The sequence below is a fragment of the Heliangelus exortis genome, chromosome 29, assembly GCF_036169615.1.
Source record: "Heliangelus exortis chromosome 29, bHelExo1.hap1, whole genome shotgun sequence".
In the NCBI taxonomy this organism is placed as follows: Eukaryota; Metazoa; Chordata; class Aves; order Apodiformes; family Trochilidae; genus Heliangelus; species Heliangelus exortis.
In genome coordinates this window covers 5,121-21,388 of record NC_092450.1, presented here as the reverse complement: position 1 = coordinate 21,388, position 16,268 = coordinate 5,121, and the positions used below count along the sequence as shown (strand labels likewise).

At 42.9% G+C, this 16,268-nt stretch overlaps 1 protein-coding gene across 1 annotated transcript; it reads left to right on the top strand.

The window, feature by feature from the left end:
- Window positions 1-1,724: 1,724 nt before the first annotated feature.
- On the top strand, window positions 1,725-13,112 carry LOC139788450 (Ig heavy chain Mem5-like). Its single transcript, XM_071728408.1, has 6 exons — window positions 1,725-1,806; window positions 2,281-2,606; window positions 9,431-9,479; window positions 10,444-10,728; window positions 11,294-11,356; window positions 11,727-13,112. Exons 1-6 carry the CDS (start codon window positions 1,746-1,748, stop codon window positions 11,840-11,842), a joined length of 900 nt encoding a protein of 299 aa, XP_071584509.1. The 5' UTR covers window positions 1,725-1,745; the 3' UTR covers window positions 11,843-13,112.
- Window positions 13,113-16,268: the final 3,156 nt, after the last annotated feature.

The following is a 16,268-nucleotide window of genomic DNA, read 5'->3' as shown; positions in this document are numbered from 1 at the left end:
CAGAAGAGACAGGCCATCACTGTGTACCTCAGGCAGTCCTGGCCTCTCTGCAAGACCTCCTTTTCACAAACTGATGGTTTCTATCTCCTGTCCCAGTTGCAGTGTTTTATTCTGAGGAGATAGTTCAATATGTTTCTGTCATCCAACCAGCCTGGCTACTCATGTAGTGTTTTCTTGCACCACTGAGAGCAAAGCAGTGAGGAGCAGCCCTGCTTTTGTTTCAGGGACATTTAAGGGTGATGAGATCTAAGGCACAAGGTGGTGGCGAGCAGGGAACACTGGGATCTTGTGATGCACTTACACCTCCAATGTTTTCTATATTTGTGAGGTCTGGTATCGGCAACAGCCTGGTTGACCCCTGGAGTACTTGCTGCAAAGCACACAAATACTCTAATTCTGGGGACTTTGTGAATTCCCCTGCATGCTTAATTGCATCCCAGGTTTACTAAGATGTAGCAAAACCTATTCCTACCAGTTTTCATCTCTCAGACATCTCTGTCCAGAGCTATGACACAGAAGTGCCTCATTGTTCCTCTGCTCAGTTTCAGGTTGTCCTAGGATGAGTGAGATGTCAAACAGTAACAACAGCTGTAGCAAGGACAAGAACATGGACTGGGGCAGACATACTGTTGGTGGCACCTTCAGGCTCTTCCACTATGATCTGGTGGCTGAGTCCCTCCTGATATAGAGAAATGTGCAGCACAACACATTGCAGAGGATCCTGAAGTAGGTGCAGTCCAAGGTAAAAGCCTGTACTCACGTCAATCCGTTCAGGTGGATCACCAAGTCATCCCTGGAGAAAAGGCTTCTGGTTAGGACCCTAAACCTATGGACTTTGGAAACATAGCCCACCTCCATCCTTTCAACTTGTCCTGCCCCATAAGCTGGCTGGAGTGAAGCAGTTGATGAATATCCCCTCCAGTTTTCAGGCACATTACAAGATGAGGAGCTCCAGCTGAGAAGGTGTGCCGGGCAGTAATAAGCAAGGGCAGCTACTGACCCTGTGATGCACCTCAAGGTCCATCTTGTGCTACATGCCCAGGGCCTGGTACATGTAACCTTCCACACTTCTGAGGAAGGGCTGAGTCATCTGCAGTCATCTCAGCCCTGACACCCACAAGAAATTTTCCCGGCCAATCACATTTGTAGTACACAGGGCATTACCACACTGGAGCTGAGGGACACCTTCTTTTGTGCTGTCAGGAACAATAGGAAGACACCCCAAAGGCTGTCCTAACAATGTCCTACTTGCCCTTTATTTCCTCTCAGCTTTTGGGTGCAGGGCAGTCAAAGACAAGACCAATGCCAAGGGAGCAACATGGCTGTGCCCAGGACATGAAGTGAAGTAAAAGTTTGATTGTCAGTGGTGACAGAGAATGGTGAATCTGGGCAAAGACATGGGCAAGTGAGATGAAGCAGTTCTAGCTATGAGGACTCAGTACAGGGGTTTATTTCTCATCCTGGGTAAGCTGCTGGGGGAGATCCGTGTCCTAAGGACTTGAGCATGTCACTGCAGGCCGAGAACCTCTCTAGCAACATCTCCCCCCTGCCCCACTCTGCTGTTTACCCTTGTAGGTAGGACAGAAGAACAAGACACTATTAGAAACGGGAGAGACGATGAGAAGATGGGGGCGGAGTTGGGGGCGTGTAGCTTTGCTGTACAGCAAGGAGGAGGGTGGAGCAAGGGAAGAGAAGAGGATCGTCTCCGCACTGCGTCCCTTCTGTCGGCTCCGGAGCGACAGGACATGGTGCTACCCGGGCTGGTGCTGTGGTTCCTGGCCTTGTTGGTGGCCTCGGGGCTGGCAGGTCAGAGACGGGCGGGGAGGACAGAGAGAATGGGACTGGGCCCGGGGAGAGGGGGCTCCACCCGAGAGAGGTAGAGAAGGGGAGAAGAGGGAAAGGAAGAGTGAGGGGTAAAGGCACAAGGAAAGGACATGGAAAGGACACAGAAGGAGTGTGAGAAGCCAGAGGGAGAAGAAGGCAAGAGATGGATAGGGAAAGAAGGGAGAGGATTAGGGACGACGGAGATGGAGAGATAAATTAAGAGAGAGGGAAGAGGGAAGAGGGAGGTGGAGGATTTTTTGCCGGACCCGGAGTGTCGGTGTCGGTCGCGGCTCAGCCCCGGGAGGGCAGCGGGGCTCGGCCCGGGCACGGGGCTTTGCCGGGAGAGAGGAGGTGCGGCTGTCACTGTGCCAGGCGCGGGGCTTTCCTGGGGCTGCCGGTGAATATCCATGGGTGCTGGAGAAGTCCTGCCCAGCTGCCTGCGCTTTCCGTCCGCAGAGGTGTTGGCCCAGGTGAGGCTGGTGGAGACCGGCGGAGGGCTGCGAGTAGCTGGGGACTCCGTGAACCTCTCCTGCCACGGCTTTGGCTACAGCTTTGAACGTTATGCAGTTTGGTGGTACCGTCAGACACCGAATGGAACATATGAATTAGTTTCCATCTGCTGGGCCTTGCATAAAGCTTTCTATGGAGCAGTAATGGAAAGTCGAGTCACAGTATCCCGGGACAACTCCCAGTCCAAGTCATATCTTTCCCTGCGTAACCTGCATCTGCAGGACTCTGCCCGCTACTACTGTGCCGTTCTGTACCATTTGCACAGTGATAGGAAGTTCAGCTGAGCTTTAATAAAATCTCCTTCCAGGTGCTGCATCGGTACTTTGGTGCTAGAAGGCAGATGAGTCACATAGGCACTAAGGTTGCTCCCCGAGTGCTGCATATTGAAGCATACAGTTTTCAAGTCTTTGATTCTTACAGGGATGTGCTGCCTTTTCTCTCCCAAATGAGCTCCAGCCCTTCTTGCTTTTGTCCCATATTTCACCCCAACCTCACTCCTGTAACTCTGCAACATCTTTAGAAACAAGTTTTGCCATTTCCATCATTCCTCAGTAGGGCAGAAACCAAGTCATGGCCCAGCTGTTGAGGTGTGAATAGCCCTGCTCTCATTTTGGGAATGAATCAAGTTAACTTGGTCTAAACCAGTTTTGCTACCTGAGGAGCAAGCAGAGGAAACGGGTAAAGTACAGAGGATTACTTGGGAGCTAAGTGGGAGAACTGGGAAGTCTGTGCTCTCCCAGATCAGAGACTATAATGCAAACACGAGTTTGTGAGGTGTCTGTATACATCTGGAGTGTCCCAGAGATGACAAGCAGAAGCCTTGGGAAGTGGTAGAATAGATGAAGCAGTTGTTTGAGCTGTTTCTGCTTGTTCAGTCTCATGTTCTGGCATTCCAGGTACCCTTTCTCAGGTGCAGATAGAAGCCTCTGGACCCACGGTAGCAAAGGTCTCAGAGTCCCTCACACTCACCTGCCACATCTCTGGTGTACCCATCACTGACAGCAGCTATGCTTGGGACTGGATACGTCAGACTCCTGGAAAAGACCTGCAGCATCTAGTGCTGCAGTATCCTTTCACGGGACTACAACTCATTGCTTCATTCTTCCAAACACAAGTCAACAGCTCTTCAGATCCCTCCAGGAACCATCTCTCTCTGGAAATGCTCTCGCTAGCAGTTGCAGACTCAGCCACCTACTTCTGCAGCATGAGAGAGCTGCAAAAGGGCACAGTGCTTGAAACAGAGGCAGGATCAGGGCATAAATGAAAGGAGGAGCTTTAATCTACCAAAGTCTTTTGTGGTTGGATGCAAGAAAGCTTCTCTGGAATAGTGCGGTCTGGCTTTCCTGGAAAAGAATGCAGAGGTGCTGTAGAAGCAGCAGCATCAAAAGGCTTCAAATTCTACAGCTCCTCCAACCCCACCTTCTCACCTTTAGTGTTGTCATAGAGCAAGGGTGTAACTAGGAGAGACCAAGACTATCTGCAGTGGCAGAGGCACAGGCAGGGAAGGTCTGCTGGGCCATGTAGTCTTCTATGTGTGTGGGGTTAATGGCCATCACAGGTAAGCGAGAGAAGTGAGAGATGGCCTCCCAGGAACCGAGCAGCTTCTGGGTTTTGCATGGCTCTCTGAAGCTGTGCTTATCACTTGCAGCCTGACATGTCCGTAGCTCTGGGGAAAAGGAGGCTGAGGAGAAACCCTATCCATACAACTACCTTAAAGGAGTTGGTAGAGTGCTGGTCTCCTTTCCTAAGTAACAAGCAATAGGACAAGAGGAGATGTTAAGTTCTCACCAGAGGAGGCTGGGATTGGATATTAGGAAAAAATTTTTCAGCAGAAGGGTTGTCAGTCCTGGCACAGATTGGCCAGGGCAGTGGTGGACTCACCATCCCTGGAGGTGTTTAAAAGACAGGTAGATGTGGTGCTGAGGGCTGTGGTTTAGTGGTAGACTTAGCAGTGCTGGGTTAATCGTTGGACTCATGGATTCCCTGGAGACACTATAGCTGTTCTTAGGAAAACAAATAGAATCACTGAGCAGTTTTGGTTGGAAAAGGACTTTGTTTTCCTAAGAACAGCAATAGTGTCTCCAGGGAATCCATGACAAGTACCATTTGTTTTGGATAAAGGGTTGAATGAGATGGTTCCATCCACAGAAGAACATGAAATTTTTCTCAGTGCCTCACCTCAGTGCAGCAAATAATGTATTCAGTTTGGGGCTGCCCACTAAAAGAAGGACATTGAGTTGCTGTAGCATGTTCAGAGAGAGTGAGTGGTCTGGAGGACAAGTCCTATGAGGAGTGGCTGAGGGAACAGGGATTGTTTAGTTTGAAGAAGAGAAGGATAAGGGGAGACCTCCTTGCTCTCTACAACAGCCTGAAAGGAGGTTGTAGAGAGGTGGTGACCCCACTGCCCAGAGGTGGGAGTCTCTTCTCCCATGTAACCAGTGGCAAGACAGAAGAAAATGACTCAAGTTATGCCAGGGGAGGTTCATTTTGTATATTAGGAAAAAATTCTTTCATAGTCAGGCACCTTCCATAGTCAGGCATTGGAAGAGGCTGCCCAGGAAAGTGATGGGGTGACCAGCCCTGGAACAGAACTCAGTTCAAAGTTTTCAATATCACCTCGTGGGACAGAATCTAAACATTCTCAGTACATTCTCAGTCTCTAACATCTCAGTAGCAGCATTGGAGCACTTCCTGCAATGTTTTGGAAGGGGTGCACCAGCACAGCAAAACCAAAGGCAGATCAACTAAATGGAACAAATCCAAGCATGTGGCTTGCAGGGGCTATTAAGGCAACTGTGTGTCTGCAGTCACCCAGAGGGAGAAAGTCTGTTCAACTGCACCTGAGCTCTCAGTGAAAAGCAGGGTGAGGTCTCACTGCTCTGTGAACATTTAGCAGCAAGTGAAGGATATGGGAGAGGCACCTGTATGTATCAGGCCTGTGGCAGGGTGCATTTAGAGCTTGTTCTGTTCATTCTGCCAGCAGTTCAGGAGTGAGGCAGTAAGAAGGAGAAAACAATTTGACAAAATAAAGAGAACAGCAGATGAACATGCCCATGTTAGCAGTGGAACACACAGGCACTGGTACTAAAGAAACCAAATTAATTTCATTTGTTTGTTTTTATTAAGAAGAAGTGAAGACCAAAAAGGCCTAATAAAACTGTTTAGAGAGAGTTTTAAGTCTTTAAACAGCAAAGGTATTTATTTGCGGATCCAGGGAACTCTCAGCTCTTGCTGGACAAAGAGTTCCAAGCGTTAAGAGAAAGGGTTGGGGTATTTATACAGTAAAAGGGGAGGTTACAACATCTTCACATTCTCAATTCTTGCTGACTTCATTATATTGTTACAAGGCGATATCAGACCCTAGCCATAACTTTCTTATCTGTTGGTGGTGACACCTTTTATGTTCTTCTTGTGCAGATGTTCACATTCTTTGGTGCCCAGCTGGTGCCTAAATGGCCTTGGCAGTGTCTTTTTTTAAGAACAAGACATACACTTTTAATTATCTTCGAGACAGAAGTTAATCCGGTTCTGGCCTTGTGTTTGGTTACATTGTTCTAGTGGAAAATGACACTTCTCAGCTGGTTTGTTCACTTCTTTCTCAGTTTAACCCTGAATTTTACTAGTTATGAATACAAATTCATTAACATATATTACAAGTTTTAATTCTACATTAAGTAAATTCACACAAAACAGCTTGGCCTGATCTCCTCTCCTTACAGGAGTTAATCCTGTCAGGATCTTTCTCTTTTTCAGAAGAAATAGACTTTTGCAGGTGACAACATCAATGGTGCTAATAAACATACTGAGTAATACAGTGTGGAACCTGGCAGGTTTGTGGACAGGAAGAAATGATGTTATTTCTTTTTGGATCTTAGAAATATATTTGAGGATTCAGAAACTGAATTACCTGCACAATTCCAGGTAACCATTAGTCAAAATAACTAAAGTCAGATAAAAAATCAAATGGACAGTCAAGTCAATCATAACAATGTTCCCCACTTTCAAGCTCAGCTAAAAACATATCAATCAAAAGGCCGAAGCATAGGCAATTCTGTGGTCAGATAATCTAGTTTACAAGGTCGAATAAACTAAGAAAAAAAGTGGTGCATATAATTGGGAAAGCACTCCCAGGACCCTTATAAAAATTGTACTTAATCAAGAAATATTAAAAAATCAACTTTAGCACATCAAGAGAGTCCACTGAGCTAATCAACTAAACAAAAGTAACTATTGAGGCATTCATAAATGGACTAATTTTTATATGGCATGAAAATAGAGTCTGGGAACATACGTACTTGAAAGTCCAGAAAGAGCTGGGAAAAGCAGAATGAAACTCAACTGAAAATTAATGAGACTAGGGCAGCTGGTCCAAAAATATTCTTTAATATTTCATCCCAAGTCCCTTGATATTTGCTAAGAGGCAAACCAGTAATCAGGAAAATAACCCATAGGATTCTTCTCAGCAGGTCTCTGAGGAGCCCAAAATCTGGTCTCCTGAAATACAGGGCCATGGTCCTGCTTTTTACATTGCTTCCTCCTCTCTGGATCCTGAGTTCAGCCTGCATGAGGACACTGCAGCCAAGGTTGCCCCTGACCTTCACATCCGCCACCTCACATTTGCAAGCAGGAGATATGGATCCTCAGTCCCTTTTATTCCAGGACATTTTCATCGGTAGACTCCAGAAAACTGCCTGTTGGCTTGGACCCTGCTGTGCTGTCCTTACAGCAGATATTTGGCATTGTTCATGAGTGGTCCCATGAGCACCAGGGCCAGCAAACACGAGGCTTCTTCCAGTTGTCTACTGTGTTTTCCTGATCAGGTTTTCCCTTGTAGCAACCCAACACAAAGTCACCCATGCTGCTCTGCCCTCTAATCCTGGCATCTCCACTATTAGCTGGCTCACTGGACATGTCAGAGCACAGCTCCATGAATTCCAAGTGCTCCCTGACACAGAGTGGAATCACCCCTTCTCACCTTTCCAGTGTTGGGCCTTCCTAAACAGCCTGGCTCCTTCCACTACAGTACTTCCCTAAGCTACTGCACTGTTTGTCCATGATCCCAGAGCTCTTCAGCCAGGTCACAGAGGAAAAACTGGACCATGATTGGCAGGAGTTCACTTACCTGCACTTTACCATGCATTGCATTTCCTGGGTTGTGTGAGCTACCCCACCACATCTCTGTGTTGTCAGTGAGGCCATTGCCCTGCAGCTATGACAGAGCTATAATTTCTCCTTTGTTCTCCATTTCCCATGTGTTTGTGCACAGGCACTTTAAAGAGGCCCACAGACATCCTGCTTTCCCAGAAACTATGGGGCCACTTTTGTACAATCCTTTCCATCTCCTTCTCACTTGATCATTGATCATCCTCCTCTCCCCCCATTATTTCTAGTTCAAAGCTATTGTTATCAGGGTAGCCAGCCTATCAGTAAAGATAGATTTGTCCCTTTTAGTCAGGTCCTTCCAAACAGTCCTCAGTCCTCAAGTAGGCTCTAATAGGTCATAGAAAACAATTCCCTTTTACTAGTGCCAGCTGTGCAACCAACTATGACCAGCAGGATCCGTCCACTCCTTTCGCCCCCCCCCTCACCGGCAAGGAGAAACTCACCTGGGCCCACATACCCTTGACCATCACGCCCAGAGCCTGCTTGTTTCTTTTTGGATCTCCCCTGGCAGAATCATTAATAACCACATGGAAGACCAAGCAGAGATTACTTGAGTGTAGGTATAATGACTTCTGCAGGCTTCCTGTCTGAGAGCTGCAGTGTCTCAGAGATTTTCATAAATGCTTTGAAATAGCAAACAAAAGTGCTTGTTTGCTTTTTCCTACTTTCTTCACATTTTATCTCTGTGAGACTTCTCAGAGGTGCTGTGTAATCCCAAAGTTTTGACTTATAATTTGACTTTTTTAGTCTTATTTTAGACTATTCTGTGAAAGCCATATCATGTTTCTTCATGTGACATATTGGGACAGAAACCACTCAAGAAGTCATGTGACTTCCTGCATAATCCAAAATTCTGTGTAGTGATAAAGAACAGAGTTTTTGCAATGGAATATATCACTGTGCTCGTGGCTGGAGTACCACAATGATACAAACAACATAAAACCCTGTACAAAAATCCAAAGACGGAAAAAAGCCAATGTATTTGGGGGAAGAAAGGCAACACATGACCAAAATGATTAAGGAGACAACTGCTATATTCTTTTCATTTTTCTGTTTATCCTGTTTATCTCTTTGGAAATGTAGATCTCACAGGGTTTCTAAAAGATGAAAGAAAGGCAGAACTTGACAATCCCTTCTTCAATCAAGCTATGTGAAATCATTAAAGTCTTCAGTTATTGTTTTTCCCTGCCCAGTTTTGTGGCTCTGGATACCCTCATTGGGTTGCACACATGGAAAATAAGAAATTTTTGCTGCAGTAATTCCTAGAGTGCTCTTTTTTCCAGGCAGAATTTTTAACTGAATCCTGATTTTGTATCTGCTTATGAAGGCTGTAGAGCAGTAACTATGTTACCTCTGTATCAACATTACTCCATGATCCACAGACACCTGGTGCACACTACTTAAATTTAATATCTTACCGTTTATTCCCAGCTTGGCTAGCACTCTAGCCTGAATTTATTCTGAAGTGTCCTATCCTCCAATGGATTTTAACTGGCTCTGCTCAGTAAAGAGCTGGCAATAGAGAGTTTTTAAACAGATCTTGACTTCTCATGTATGAGAAGTTAGTTTTTGACATGCTGAAAACATGCATTAGCAGTAAATATGGCATAATCCCTATGGGAATCGTTTGAGTCTTCTGGGGTCTGAAAAAGAAATAATTCTGCTGTACTGACTACAGCTATACAGTGTACACTCGTTCTTGTTGAGGATCTTTCTCAGTGAGTTGTGCCAGAGAAGCAGCTTCCTAGAATACAAAATGCTCGGAAATGCTGAAGATAAGAAAAAATCAAAATCCTTCCCAGATAAGAAAAAAAAAAATGCACAGGACTGAGAAGCTCCAGCAAAACCACATTACAGCATCTGGAAAGGAAATGTATGTTGTAGGAAAAGCAAAATGAGCGTTTTTTGATTTACACATTTTAACTGTGTATTTACATCTCGTCTTGTGTTCGGGACTGGGACTCAACTGACTGTGGAACCAAGTAAGTATTCTTTATGCATGAAATTCTTCTGAGTTGTCATTATTCAGATTTTCCCTTTTCCTTCCCTTTGCCTTTCCTTTCCCTTGCATTTCCCAAATTTCAGGCAGCTGCTCCCCCATATTTTGAAGTTAGACTTCGGGCTTTCTATACATAACTTTTTGATGTGTAATTAGACAGATTAAGTAGAACAACACTGCTGAGCACAGTAATTATGGGAATTAGAACATAGAACTTGGGCTCACTCCTTGTGACTACCATGCTGAATTTCTCTGGGACCTAACATCTATCCATTTACTGAGGCATCCTTGTAAGCACTGCATAGTGTTCAAAGCCATGTTTGGACAGCCTGAAGGGAACTAAAATTCCTGTGGAGGCTGAAATTTAAGTTCTGAATAATTTCTAATCTGTCAGAGATAAAAAGTGAGCTTTGAGGGGAGGGAAGAATACTATTAATTGGAATTTTATGGAATAAAAGAGGAAAAGAAGAAAAGCAGTTAATCCCTCGTGTCTCATGCATATTTAACACAGTCCCTGACAGAACTGTTATTTTTAACAATTAAACTGTTGAGGAAACAGGTTAATTTAACTTTTGGAGTGGCACTCATGAAAGATTTCTTATCATTTGCAGGTACCTTATTTAAAAAATAGAGATCTCAACTCTAGGCATGAGCTTTGGGAAAAGGGTGCTTGGAAGCCTATGGAATAAAAGCTCCTATTAAAATAAAAATACTTTAATTCATGCTTTCTGTCTTTAATCTGATTTTGGAAAGAGCAGAAAGGAATAATGACAAAAAAGGCAACTAGTCTTTGTTAATATTAGGAATTAGTCCCAGCTGCAGTGCATATGAACTTTAGGTGCCTCAGCATTCAAGGTATCTTGTAATAAAATCAAATCCTGTCCAAACATTGCTTTTTTGTTTTGTTTTTTTTTTTCTTTCTTTTTTTTTTTTTTTTTTTTCCCCAGAAATGCAAAAAAGTTCTGACCCAGAAGTCATTATGATTAAATCAAAGAAATTGAAGGAAGATGGCAGCACTGGGAAAACAGCTTGTTTGGCAAGAAACATTTATGCAAAGAACATCGTCTTGGAGATGTCCTCTAATGAGGTCCTATATGAACAGAATAGATCCATCCTAACATCAGAGTCATCGTACAATACCATTAAGGTGGTCAGTGTGAAAAAAAACATGGATGTGACCTGTGAGGCCAAATTTGATGGCAGTACTCTTACAGCCAACACAACATTGCCAGGTACAGTTTTGTGGTACAACTTCCATTTATTACTAGAGACCACATCTTCTAGTACTTGCTATTCCTCCTGCTGGTAAGCATTGTCCAAATTGTTTCTCTTCTGAGGTAAGGAATGAGTAATGAATAGAAAAGGGAAAGACTTAAATGTTGGGTTTTTTTTTTGCGGAGGAGGGGGAGATAAAATAAATTTTCAAATGTACATTTATTTGTGACTAAACACCTCAAAACATAGCAGCAAATCTCATAGCCTGAAAGACCCTTTCTAAAAACAACATAAGGTTAAAGTAATGGGGTCCCTGTTCTTTTCCTAAATCATTTTTTGTATTTTGGTAATTTTTTTTTTTTTAATCAGGAAGCTCATGAAAATAGTAAAGCCAGAACAATTCAGAAATTCTTTTGTTTCTTGCGATTGCATGGGTAATTTTCTCCTGAAATTAATGTCATAATTATTGACCAACCATCAGAGCCCCAGACTGCACTGTCCACATGTTCCTATGGGGAGGTAATATGAACATTTTGAAGCTCTGGGTGTACTTTTTAATACCTTTGCTTTATCATGCTACAGAACAGAAGGATGAAGAACCAGTATCAGGGAAGGTTTGCAGCACCACAGGCAACTCTACACAAGGTCAGTTACCTAAGTAGATTGTGAACTTACATTTCTCTGTTGGGGACAAATGCATAGAGATGTATTTTCTCAAGGGCAGAGGAAAGAGAAAACAAGATATTAATCAAACATAAGGTGCTAGTTTAGAAACAAAAAGGAAACAAAACCTCATCTAGACAGACACCTTCCTCCCCTGTTGTTGCCATGTTTCTGTATCATCCTTTGTTGTTGTTTCTCCCCCTGAAACTGTTGCCTGGTTTTGGGGGTTGGTTTGGTTTGGTTTTGTGGGGTTTGTTTGTTGGGGTTTTTTTTTGTTCGCTTTCTGCAAATATCCCAGTACCCAAATCGAGGCCATGATCTCTGCCATTTTTTTTTTTCTATAACTAAGCAGATCCCAAAGTGGAAAAAACAAATATGCTGGCTATGGCTGTGCTGGGTTTGAGAATCTTGATGGCAAAAAGCATCGCTTTCAATACACTCATGAGTCTCAAATTGTTTCTCTTCTGAGGTAAGGAAGCACATAGCTTAATCTGTAGAAATACTGGAAGCACAGGCCAAGAATGACCAACTGTCTTTGCGTATTTGTTTCAGCCCACACTTGAGGATTTCTGGGGAAAAAAGCCCACCACCATAGCCCCTCTGCCCCCTGCCAAAAGACACTGCCTTCCAAGAAAATAAAACACACAAACCACAAAATAAAATCCCAAACCCACCCTCCCTCCTAAACTTCAAAGTAAATAGAACTTTTCTGGATCCAAAGCTCAGTTCTTGGTGGCTGGTCTCCAAATATTCTTTGCAGCGAACTTGCTTTTCCAAAGCAACTCGAGCATTGCCAGAAGTTCCCAGGAGATAGATATCTCAGTGACTATTTCAAGTGGCAGAGCACAAAGCCTAGAGAAAAATCAAGACAAGTAAGGCATCAAAAGCAAGGCTCCCAAAACACAAACATGTGAAATAGTGGGAGGAGAAAAAGAAGGTGGAAGGATTTTTAAATTAAGGTATCCAAAGAGGCACAAAAGAAAGCCCACACTAAGTTCTGAGAGTCTATCTGTCTTGATCTGACAGCTATCCAACAGTGGCATGTGGGCCCAATTGCATTAAATACACTTTAAAACACACTTTGCTTTTCCAGGCATTGGGGAAGAAAGGCAAAAGCGATCTGAAGATCAGGAAGACAGAGCATGAACTACAACGTTTAAACAGCCAGTGTCAAATCTGATGACAATAACGGCCCAGAACACACACAGCACCTTGCATTTCAGACATTTTACACCGTTGAAGCCTGCCTAGCTAATTTATTTCAGGATTTGTAACTGCTTTTGCTATTTCAGTTTCTCTGTGAACTGAAGAGAGTGCATTTTTCCTCCTCCCTCTGCTAAGCAGAATATGAACTCCCCATCCTTGTACTTTTTGCATGAAAGCATTCAACATGCTTGAATAGCTTAGAAAATACTAAAGATGTATGGCCCTTTCCAAACACCTTTTACAGGCACGCTGCATTACATTCTTTCCCATCTGATGTATTGCTGCTGACAGAATTCAGGCATAGTAGATTCTATTTATGGCTTTAATGTTTCTTAAATAACTTTGGTAACAACAATTTTCTAATGTAGATGAGAAGGTCTGTGCTGGATCTGAAGTGATTCACTTGAATCAGATAGTGTTCAAGCATAGAAGCATTTCTCTACTAAACCTCTATTTCTCCTGCAAAATATATTGCAAAGGCATTTCAGGTTACTCTAGTAATGTCCAAAATAAAATTTTGTTAAGTTAAAATGCTGTGTTTTTTTCTGTGCTTTTTCTTCTGAATTTCGGATGGAGATTGCTGAAATCCAGCTACTGGCCTGTGAGTTTAGAAATAGAGCTTTGGTAACCTAGCTCTCCTGTTGGATGAATTTCCCTTTTCTAGACTTGATACAATGAAGGGGAGGTTCTCTTTGGTATACTAAAAAGCCTCGGTAGGGCTGTGGGTTCTAGACTTCCAATGAGTCCTGGTCCTTCAGGTCACTTTAAAGAGACCCCAGCGAGCTTTTTTTGCATCATAGCAAAAAAGAGGTATATCAGAAAGAAATTAGTTAAGAGAAATCTTGGTATGACCACAAAGAAGGAAAATACATGTATCAGAAGGGAACAAAACATGCTGGTTTTTTTCCACTCCTTGATACAAGGAAGAGGCCAAGAGGTTCAACAGAGTCAAAAAGAGCCCAAGCATACATGTTCCCCAAGTACTTTTTCTCTCACAAGCAACAGGCAAGAAGCTGTGGTTGACATTTACAACCAAGTTACACCAGGCAAGATTAACTCCCCCTTGTTTTGAGAAACAAGTTAACCACATCCTGAAGGAGAAAAAAAGTGTTTCACACACTGACTAAGTTCCTGCTGCCTTCAAGAGAGACATTACAGGGTAAGTAGTTAAGACTGGTTTAATTAAGCTTTTTCACTTGGAATCACGGAATCATTCTGGTTGAAAAGGCCTGTAAGAGCATCAAGTCCAAGCACTGATTCAACTCAACCCAGTCCAGTGCTAATGCATATTCTTAAATATGATAACTACATGTATTTTAAACAATTTCAGGGATGGTGATGTAACCACTTCCCTGGGAAACCTATCCTAGTTTTTAATAACCATTTTAATGTAGAAGTTTCTTCCTATAGCTAATCTACATCTCCCCAGGAACAACCTGAGAATGTGACTGTCTCCCACTAGCAATGGCTTTTCACTTTACAGACACAAATGTATAATTTTGACGCAATACAGAAACAGGAGAATACTATTATTAGCAGCAGAAAATCTGTTAGCAGGGAGATTTTGTACAGCTCAGTGATAAGGCTGTCTTGGTGTGGCGGATTCCACAGAAGAGGGCTGAGTCTATAGCTCTACCAGCTAATATGAGCCAAAGGAATGTTTTTGCTAAGAAATTTTTCTCAACAGAAAAACACCCAGCATTGCAGGCTGCCAGCAGAAACTCAGCTAATGCAGCAACTCAAAGGCTTACAGAGCCTGAAAACAGTCTGATATTTCTTGAAAACCAGGTTGGAAGCACACAAAAATACTCAGGCTTAAAGGTCTCTTGATATGAGTACAGAAAGTAATACTATTACTACTAGTACTCCAAGGGCACTGAATTAGATCACATCACCTCTGTTATCCAACAACTTCATTTTCTCATGTGTGTGCATAGGGAAAAATAAGATCTGTGCAGTTTAAGACCAGCTGTTCAAAGGTGTAAATGAACATTTTTGTATCCCAGAAAACATTTTTGTATCCCAGAAAACGGGTTACATGGTAATGACTTACACCTTTCTTGTCTAAGGGAGTAATCTTCACGCTGAAGTCTGGGCTAGGGTTGAGAAACTGCTTCCTACACTGTTGTTTTCAGAATAAGAGGATCTGATCTTAAAGCATTTCTCCAGTGTCTGGAGGGGACCTACAAGAAAACTGGGGTAGGACATTTTGCACAGGCAGGTAGCAAGAGGACAAGGGGCCATAGTTTAAAAATTGAAGAGAGAGTTTTAGTTTAGATATTAGGAGGAAGTTCTTTACTATGAGGGTGGTAAGATACTAAAACAGAATGTCCCCTCCTTGGAAGCGGTCAAGGCCAGGTTGGATGGTGCCTTTAGCAACCTGGGCTGGTGAGACATGTCCAAAATATTCTATCATTCTATGGTACACTTATGTTTTACTCATCAGTAGTCCTTAAATCCCAGCCTGACTCAGGCATACTTCAGATCTTTTTGTCAAGATTGTCAGAAGTATTAAATCCCTAAGAGTATCCTACCTCAGTTTAAGCCTGCAAGTCTTCTCTGACTGCTGCTGAGCCGCATGGGCATTCTCTGGCAGAAGATTCTGCTCATTACGTGAAATAGTTACAATTCACCTTGCTACAGATCTGCTTGCAGATAGCTTCTCCTCCAGGCTGTAAAGTTTTTTAAGCAGCCATTTATCTTCTCCTGCATGGTATTAGGCAGGATGGGAGTGGAGAGAAGTTCACAAAGCCCTGTAGGACTCAGAAAGTTCACCACTGGGTCCTCCCTTTGTAATCTTTTAAAATCATTTAAATACTTTCAGGCAAAAGTTGGCCTCCAGCAAATCAAGCTCAATCTTGTTTATCTTTGGGAGGGTTTCACACTATGGTAAAACCTGTGTGTGCCTTCTTGCTGAGCAAGCAAAATAGTGGGAGTTCTCTCCTGTGGCAAGGAACATTAAATGCACTCTAGGTGAATAAAGAATTTCCCAAGAAGCTAAGAGGAAAAGTGTCATGAAGAACAAGGAAAAAGCAGGGAGAATATTTTGCATTTTCTCTAATTTGTGTACAGGGAGAGAAGTGTTTATGCTTTTAGCCTTTACATTTCTTTCCTCTACAGAAATGTATGGGAATGCAAGACTGAATATCTGTAAGACTTCAGTGCTCAACCCCCCAAGATAAAACTTCATAGACAGAAAGGCTCTGACACCACAGGGCAGGACCCCCAATCTTTAGTGTTTTGGCTTTTTCGGAGCCACAGAGAATGTTAGAGAAAGAAAGACATTTAGGGATAGTATCAATATCTTTGTGTGTAGGCTGCCAGAGAAGAGTGCTTAGGCCAACCTCAAATAACACCACAGGATTTTTTATCCCCTCACAATATGATAGAACACAAACAAAATAATTACCAAACATATGTAAAGAAATATTGTAAAATTAGAACATTTCCTCAAGTCTTGAAGCTGATTATATGCACAGCACCAGACCTGGGGTTTATTCAGTACTTGCTTGCCTAATGAAAGTAGGGAAATTTTTTGTAAGTTGCTCTTAAAATGTATGGATGTAATGTGGATAAAGATGTATATTTTTTACTACTATAAAATTTCTGGGAGTTGAAAGTCGGTGACATTAATTGAAATACATGAAAATGAGGTGAAAAAAACCATAAAGAACAAACAAAAGGCAAC

Excerpts from the sequence above, each read along its gene's own strand:
- LOC139788450 (XM_071728408.1), top strand. The coding sequence starts at position 1,746 with ATGGTGCTACCCGGGCTGGTGCTGTGGTTCCTGGCCTTGTTGGTGGCC. Across the intron at positions 9,480-10,443 it reads TCAACTGACTGTGGAACCAA|AAATGCAAAAAAGTTCTGAC; the intron begins GTAAGTATTCTT and ends TTTTTTCCCCAG. Across the intron at positions 11,357-11,726 it reads CACAGGCAACTCTACACAAG|ATCCCAAAGTGGAAAAAACA; the intron begins GTCAGTTACCTA and ends ATAACTAAGCAG.